Genomic DNA, 8,762 nt, shown 5'->3' on the forward strand with positions numbered 1-8,762 from the left:
CAGGTGCAATAGAAGGTCAACTTTATTTGAAAAACATTTTCAGAAATTTTTGACTTTTTTGGTAATTACTATTTATTTATTTTTCATAGAGAACACCCAGGAACCAAACGTCTCTATCCTCAGAGACCCGATGCACAGATAGTTACAACTCTGTTGTCGTAATGCCACCAAGTTTCCATGTGCTTGTGCACGTGCCCAACGCATTGACCTCTCCTAGTGATTATTATCTATATCACTAACTGCGTATTTCAACTTTCAAGCCACCGGTATCAAGGGCATTAGTGGCATTATCATTATTTACTTCAAAACAATTTCATACATTTGTCAAATGCATGCAGAACGTTTGAACTAGCATGAAAATTAACAGAACAGTATGAAATTGATAAACAGAAGGCTATGGGTAATTTCGAATTGAAATGGATTATTTGTGCAACCCATGTTCTCTCTCCTTCACTGCCCACTTCAAAAATCTGTGTATTACTTTGGGAAAAAAAACACTCTTCTAACAGTCCACAAGAAATGAGAACAATTAGATCTCTCTTTCAGTTCTCTGGTCTTTTTGTGAAAAACGTATCTGATGTTCCATGTTTTTCTTTTATTTTTCAAGTCATTTTAGAATGTTTGATATGCACCCAAAAAGAGATTCTACTAATGTTCCTACTAGATTTGTCATCAGCATATTGCCATCACATTAAATTTAGAAACATCTATTAAGAATACATCAAAGAATAATATTGGTCGAATAGTACAAAAGGAGAGAAATGAGAGTTGAGACACACTACTAGATCACATCGAATATTATGCTTGCTTTTGTGGATTCTCTAAATTTCTGGTAGTAGCATCTTCACAAAAGAAAGGTTGGGCAGAAAACCGGCCTTTACATTTTTACACTGATTAATTTGATTTTTCTACTCTACTGAAGCATGAACCAGATTATTGATCGGTATAACTCTCATTCCAAGATACTTAAGAAAGCAGATGAGCCATCTCAGCTGGACTTGCATGTAAGCTCAAACACATCCAAATAGATTTACATATGCATATATGTAACTCATTTAATTTCTGTTATATGGTAGGAGGACAGCAATTGTGCAAGACTAAGGGACGAGCTTGCAGAAGCAAGCCTCTGGCTCCAGTAAGTTTATACCCTTTTTTTCATAATACATTAGTGATAAATTGAATAAAATATATCTACAGTCACTAAGCTGGGACCATATTTTAGACAGGGAGTTTTCATTGTCTCAAAACGTTGCATAAGGCAATACAAGCGCAAATAATTCACGCCCAGACTCTACATAGGTAGGATGTGTACAGCCCAAAAGAAGCAACACAGTAACAAAAAGATTAGACAAAAATCTGCCTAACGTGATGGAGGATTGATCCATAAACTATACTGCAATCCATGTTGGGTAAAGGCTTCCTTGACCGTTTGCTTTGTATGCACATGTAGCGCATAAGTAAATCACATTGGTCCGGTCCATGAGTAGACTGCGCGAATGGAGAAATTGCGTACATTGGTAGATAACTTATAGAGGAGAGGTTTTTCCTTTTGTCGACACAATATCATTACTACATAGCCAAAGTGACCACCACATCGTCGCCGCGTAGACCAGGATGCAAGAGCTAAGCTTTGCCCCAATGTCACATCACTACTGGAAAAAAAATTATACACCGAGCAGGCCCTCGGGAGAGGCGTTCTATGTTGAGTGCCCTGCTCGGCAAAGTGCAGAACACGACAAAGACATGTCGTTGCCGAGATACCGCTAAATGTAGCTAGGCGAACGGAAAAGACTCGGCAAATGTTAAATACGCAGAGAACTAAACAGTATGGTCACGGCAATAAGGTCACATGTGGCATGTCCGCTTGCGCTTGACGGCTCCATGACGTCTGGGGTATGTTTGCCAAGAGGTCGGCTCCGGGTGAACACATGGTGGCCTCCTACATGCTGACTTTTCTGAGAGCACCTCTTTGACAAAAGGCAGAACTCGGCATAAGGCAGTCGGTCGGCTGTTAGACAAACATTGACGTGGCAGCCTCCTACTTGTTGGAGTTTGCCAAGAGCTGAGTGTTACACTTGTTAGACTAATATGCCACCTATCATGACATATCTCCTAATCCCCTAAATTGAGGAGAATCGTTATTATTGCGCAGCGAGGGTGGGGCGTGTGGTGATGGAGGTGCAGCCGTGGTCACTTGGGAAAAGGGGCGACAACGGACAAGGTGTCGTCGTTGTCGAGGAAAACATATGTGTCAGTGATGGAGGTTGTGGGGAGGCAAAGAGAAAAGTCATCTCATTGAAAACAACGTGAGGAGAAATGATGATGCAGTGGGTGGTAATATTCATGCACCGATGCCCCTTATGGTGAGAGGAATAGTCAAGAAGACACGGGCACTCAAACGCGGCGACAGTTCGTGTGGCATAGTAGAAGTAGTGTTAGGATAGCAAAGGCATCCGAAGACGCGAAGCGACGAGTAATCGGGATGGGTATAGTGTAGGGAAAATTAGGGAGAGGAGGAGCTGATGGTTTTTGTGGGAAGACTGTTTAGGACATGAGTAGCGGTGTGGAGTGCTTCGACCCAAAAATGTGGTGGTAAGCTAGCCTGAAATAAGAGAGAGCGCACAATGTTATTGACTGTGCGAATAATGTGTTCAGCTTTACCATTTCGTTGGTATGTGTATGGGCAAGAGAAACGAATATGAATACCGTGCGTGGCGGCGAGAGAATGGAGTTAGTACATTGTGATCTTTGAACTTCACCTATTTTGAGTGCCTCGGGAAATAAATATTTTCTAGTCAATCTTGATGATTTTGCGTATTTTTATGGATTGTTGCGCTCTGATACCATGAAAGTGTTTCGAAAGATTGGTCACACTTGGGCTTTTGCATTGCATGTTAATATATAAATAAATATTACAATCCTAACTATAAATGAGAATCGCAATAATAACAATTCTTCTCAATTTATGGGATTAGGAGATATGTCACAGTACGTGACATATTAGTCTAACAACACTCATGGCAAAGATCTGCCATGTGGCAACCGCCATCTCCATCTTGAAGTCGTCAAGTCACTTTATTTTATCGATGACCTCCCTTTTCTTCTCGGCAAAGTTTATGTCGAGTGTTTGACAGACAGTTCTTGGCAAAGTTTCCTTTGCCTGAGGGGTGTGCGCCGTAGGCCTTTTGCCGAGAGCAGTTCTCAGCAAAGGCGTTGCCGAGATTTTTCGGGCCTTCGTTGAGTGTCTTGGGCACACGGCATAGTAGGTGATTTCTGTAGTGCATAGCCAATTACAAAAAAAGGTGATATTGCGAGATGGATACAATTTAGGCGCCACCTAAATGATATACACCAGGAAGAATAATTAACCTTTCTCCAATTGATTCCCTTAAAAATCCTTGTTCAAAATTGTAGAGGGCCATGAAATCTCTCCCTCCCCCCTCGCCCCCTCTCTCTATGAGGCATAGAAAATAAGATCAACGAGTTCTGGTCTTAAGTCATTTCTTCTTCCCTAGTACAAGGTAGAGTACCATCATACCCTTCTAGCTTTGAATGCCAGTTCGAAGGTCTAGAGAGAATATTTTTCAATTTAGCATGTCTACTCATGCAATGTGGCAAAGTGAAGGTGTTTTATTCTTTCATCTTGTGATAGAAATAACATTGCCTACTTCTTTGACAATTGTACTTCTTGAGGTTGCGTTAAAGTGATTCCTTTGCGAAGGTACCAAAGAAATAGTGTAAGTTCTAGAGGAACATTAAGTTCCACGTTCTTTACTATTAATTGGTGCAACACAATGGACCAGGGCCGGTACATTTGGTTCACTGAGAACACCACTACAAAAATGGGCTTTGGAAGGCAGTTTCTTTAAATGGGTTGCATGCGGTTCCTTGTACTGCCTCCAAGCCTATGTCGCTAATGCTCCTTCCACCGGAGGTAGTTTCCAGAACCGCCTCGAACGCATGGAGTACCGCTAGCGGTTTGGAATGACTAACTGCTTCTAATGCTCTCAGCCACGGAGGCGGTTTCCCCTAAGACCCGCCTCCATTTTTTATCTTCAGGGATATCTATTTCGTTTCATTTTGTACCCAGCCTTGGTACTGAGTTTATATAAAAACTACTGTTTCACACTTAGCATACTATTCCATAAAACATCACATGAGTTCACATATAGTACCACTTAAAACATGAAATAAGTTTCATAGGACACGAAACAAAGTAAAGCATAGTCTTAAACATCACACAAATTCCAACACTTGAATATAGTCCTAGTGTTCAAACAGCAACAATGCCACCACCGTCTCTAGGACCTTCACCATGCAGCACGATCGGCTCTAGCACCTCCTCCAGCGGCAGAATTATCACCTTCTTTGTTAGAAGGAGGAGGCATGATCTCAGTCAGCGTTAGGCCATACACTCTGAAACACATTACCTGAGCTTTCAGACCTTGGTTGCCATCATAATTCTTGGCTTTTTGCGTGAGAGTGCTTGATTCAAGTTGGGGCCTTGAACATGAAAAACATAGAATGCGCTCTTGAGTTTCAGAATGACAACATGTTTGATATAACGATTAGCAACCTTGAAGTCAAAATGACCTAAAAGTTGATGGAGAGCATAGGCAACAACGCAGGCAGGTGAAAAATGGTGCTCCTGGCCTTCAATATGGAAACATTGTCGACAATATCATATTGCACATCTAGCTGAAGCAGGCATACATTATATTAACGATCTAAGGAGGACAATCTTACAACTAAAAAGGCAAATAAATAGCAGTTTAAAATAGATGAATGCCCACATCAACGCGTCAATGGTAATTTTGCGGCATTACCAACTCTAAGAGCAGGTGTTTTGAGCCATTTACTCATATAAGGGCATCAAATATTTGTAAATACCAAGAAAATCTACTATAGAAGACTATGCGCGTTTGAGGGCACCAAATAAAACTCAACACAGTACACAATACTAGTAATTAAATAACCAATTACCAACTATCATATCCACATGAGAACTATCAGATATGTTCCAGAGAAAACACAAACACAAGCAGGAGCAAAACATAAACTTACCTCATTATCCAATATTGTCCATATTCTGACAGTGCTTGCTTCGAGATGATCCATCGTCACTCATCCCTCTAGGCCTTTTTCCTTGATTGACGTATGCAAAATCGATGATAGTGGAACTAATTGTAAAAACAAAATCATAGCTGCATTGTTCTCCAACATCATGTAAGTAACACTATATGTCTGGATCTTAAGGATTACAATTTCATAAATATGCAAACATAGTGGTGCGGAATTTGAATGAAATGCTCTAAAAGGTACTTGGACTTTGTCTTTAAGAAATAGTTAATTTGAAGTCTTTCACCTTGAAGTAAAATTGGAAAGTAATCTCATGAATGAAAACAAATTTATTCAAGAGAGAAAAACTCAATCCTGAGGAAAAGATCATCTAATTTTGTTGTGGTCTTTTCCTTTGAATCAAACGAGTGAATAGTGTTGCCATAGGAAAATTTCCTAATACTATGATTTTTCTCTACTTTTCCATTGAATCAAAAAGGCCCTGTAGAGTACAAACTAGCACAGAAGATGTGAACAAAATTACCTTATCAATTTCAGTGTCACCAAGGGTCTTGCTAGGATTCATGCTTCCGGAATGTGAATCACAGACCTCGAGCGAAGGCAGTGATACCGGTTATCTTTTGTTCTTTCCTGACGACTCAACTTCGTCTCAAGTCCACGAATCAGAACGAGTGGGTCTAGAGTCCATCCTCACACAGTTGAAATGTTACTCCTCCCTTCTTTCCAAAAGGCTAGGGCTCGCTACCATGATACAAAAGAAAGCGGATTCAATACCAACAGCTCAGGAAGAAACAACTGGTTAGGATCCGCAAGAAAGGTTTAGAGATATGCTATTACAGGAATGGTCTACAAGAACTGTTGCTATAATCCACAGGCACTTCGAACCTTCTTTCTTCGTGACTAGAAGATCCGGTGAGGCATGAACTAGGTTGTACAGTATAAGTCGTTGATGGACACATTTACTTCAAGTGAAAAATAAAAGCAATAAGGAAATGAACAGAAATCGCATGGAGAAATTGATTCCCGCTTATAGGAATGCACAATGATAGGCTCAATTAAACAACAAAGAATCCTACCTCGGAAACGCTCTCGCAAACGACTATCAACATGGAAGACAGAAAGAAAGAAATAGAGAAGAATATGTGAGGAGTAGAAAACGCAAGGAGAATAGAGGGAAATGAGCGAGTTATGGGAGGAATGGAGAAACTGAAGTGTTGCATGCCCATAAAACCGAACTATGCTCCGGTCGCACGGACTCCCCTGCAACCCAATGTGGTTGGTTTCTTCCCGCACCCTTAGCCCACCCTGGACCCCCTCCACTTCCCAATGTTGTAGCCCCTCACTGCCTCGTTTGCAAATGAGAAACAAAAATGGAGGATACTTTTGAGATGCCCTATCCTTGTTCCTTCAGGGCAAGGTGGAGGCATGAGGCGTGGTGACGCACCATGGCAATCCGCGGGGTCGCAAGCTACACCAAGGCCACACGTCGATGATTGAGAGGCTTGGCGGTGCCGGATCTAACATCCTGTGGTGTGCGACTATGGGCTGAGGGTGTGAGACTATGGGCTGAGGAACAGGGCAAGGCTGAATACATAGGTGTTGAAATCCCGCAGACACTTCTACCTATGAAACCGCCTCGAGTACGTACCAGCTACAAGCGGTTTCAAATTTCCTTCGACACTTACTGCAGGTGGTTCAAAAACAGAAATAACCACCACCTCTGGATTGTTACAACCGCTTTGTAACTAACGGACATAGCCGCTTGTAGGACCCACTTCTAATGCATGTTTTTCCTAGTAGTGGAACTGTCTACTTTGGTGCAAATCATAGTAGAACTCGGTGTGGCCTTGCGAAATTAGACATCCACCATCTACCCAGATGTGTATTCCATGCCACAAAGTGTAGGGCCAAGCAAGTCCCTCCAAAAAGCTATGTTAAGAGACAAGGAATTCAAAACTTGTTCGATTATGTCACATTTGTATGCACAAATTGCACATATGTTGGATACTGGTCTCAGAGTGGTGGGTTGTCAAACCGCTTAGTGGTGCATTTTCCGACCACTTATCCTCCAAGAATATAATTATTTGAACATCACTCATGTTAAATGCACCAAACCATAAGTAGTAACACTTGAGTTTCATCAGGCCAAGCCTAAGAGCCTCTCAGTGTCCATTGAACTCAGGAGATTTCTTTTGAGCAACGTATTTTTTCCTCAAGATCTTGACATGCACCATCCTCGTAAGAAGCTTGAAGAGCCATTTACTGAGAAGCGTTGAGTTTTTGCTTAAAGATCTTGGATTCCTAAACCACCATGATCTTTGTCCGAGAAATATCTATTTTTTCATCATCACTCTGCAAGGAAAACCCGACTGGAAATAGTCTATTATATGCTACATCCCTTTTAGAATTTGTAAGAATGGCATCATGTAAAGTACCATGTTGCTAATGGTGAGCCGTCTCCGGATGACAAAAGCTTTTTTCCAATTGTTGAGTCGAGTTAAAATTCATTCATCCACATGTCTCAAGTCTATATTTGAGAATTTCTGGTAATGAATCGGGATTCCCAAATACTTGATGGGAAACTGAGCACGCTCACGTCTGAAAAATTTGGTGTACTAAGATGTGCAATCTTGGGCTTTCCCGAAGTAGAACAACAAACTATTATGAAAACTGAATTTAACAACCGAAAGTTTGCTCGAAATCACAAAACACAAGCTTGGGATTTTTTTTTTATCCTTGAAGAGTATGTTCCATTAAGAGAATTGTACCATCAATGTATTGTAAGATGAGAAGTCCACCTTCCACTAGTGGTGGCACCTTGACCATCTGCCTTGCATTCTTTTCAAGGTCCATGCCATGATCTTACATAACATTTGGGATAGGGGATCCCCCTATCAGATAGCCTTTGTGTCTGAAGTACTGACCAGTATTGCCATGATTTATATGGCTCCACTACCTCCACACACAAAGTTATTCACCTATGCACACAATTTATTCGGCAAGTCCTTCATTGTTAGGGTCTATGTAGAAAGGCCATATGAATTTTCATAGGCCTTCTAGAAGTCAATCTTCAGAATGAAGCCACTCAAATGCAGCCAAACCAATTTGCCCAATGTGGCATAAGGTTGACCGCCTTGATCGGGGATTGGGCACGCTAACATGGCATTGGAACACAAAATGGGGAGCGCTACAAGATGAAAGGAAGAAGAGTGAGAATATAACTATATTGCTGAAGTGCCAACTCCTCCCAAAAAAGCACCACTAACCCCTCCACCTACCGCAACCCCCCTCCCACCTAATCCATCTGCCATGAAGAGGATCCCTACTTCTTGTATGTCATTGTCCTCCCTCTCTCGTTGTTGGCATCATTGCAGCATCCATCGATGATGGTGCTACATGTGACCTTGCCAAGTCAATGTTTATGTCTCAATGACATCACAGCAATTGTGTTGGCTCAGGGTAGTCCATGGCTCCATGCCATATGAAACATGGATGTGGAAACACCCTCATCCATGGACATTGTGCATCGGGGCCGCGACGGGCAGGTGACCCTCTTCCTCTTGGTGACTACCAACCGATTGCTGCACCAGTCCATTGCAACGTACAAGAGTTGTATAGTGATGGTGTGATTCTCCCATTGCGGCAAACTGTCATCTCGAGAAACAATCTCCGTATCTCCTCCC

At 41.7% G+C, this 8,762-nt stretch overlaps 1 protein-coding gene across 2 annotated transcripts in view; it reads left to right on the forward strand.

Moving 5' to 3' along the window:
- The window catches only part of LOC119284495 (MADS-box transcription factor 47-like), a 14,911-nt gene that overhangs the window by 3,974 nt on the left and 2,175 nt on the right, over positions 1–8,762 (forward strand). For both annotated transcript variants that reach the window (XM_037563613.1, XM_037563614.1), the window contains exons 3-4: positions 923–1,004; positions 1,077–1,135. In XM_037563613.1, coding sequence (XP_037419510.1) covers positions 923–1,004; positions 1,077–1,135 — 141 coding nt within the window. The remainder of the gene's footprint in view (positions 1–922; positions 1,005–1,076; positions 1,136–8,762) is intronic.

Source organism: Triticum dicoccoides, chromosome 4A (assembly GCF_002162155.2).
Source record: "Triticum dicoccoides isolate Atlit2015 ecotype Zavitan chromosome 4A, WEW_v2.0, whole genome shotgun sequence".
Classification (NCBI taxonomy): domain Eukaryota; kingdom Viridiplantae; phylum Streptophyta; class Magnoliopsida; order Poales; family Poaceae; genus Triticum; species Triticum dicoccoides.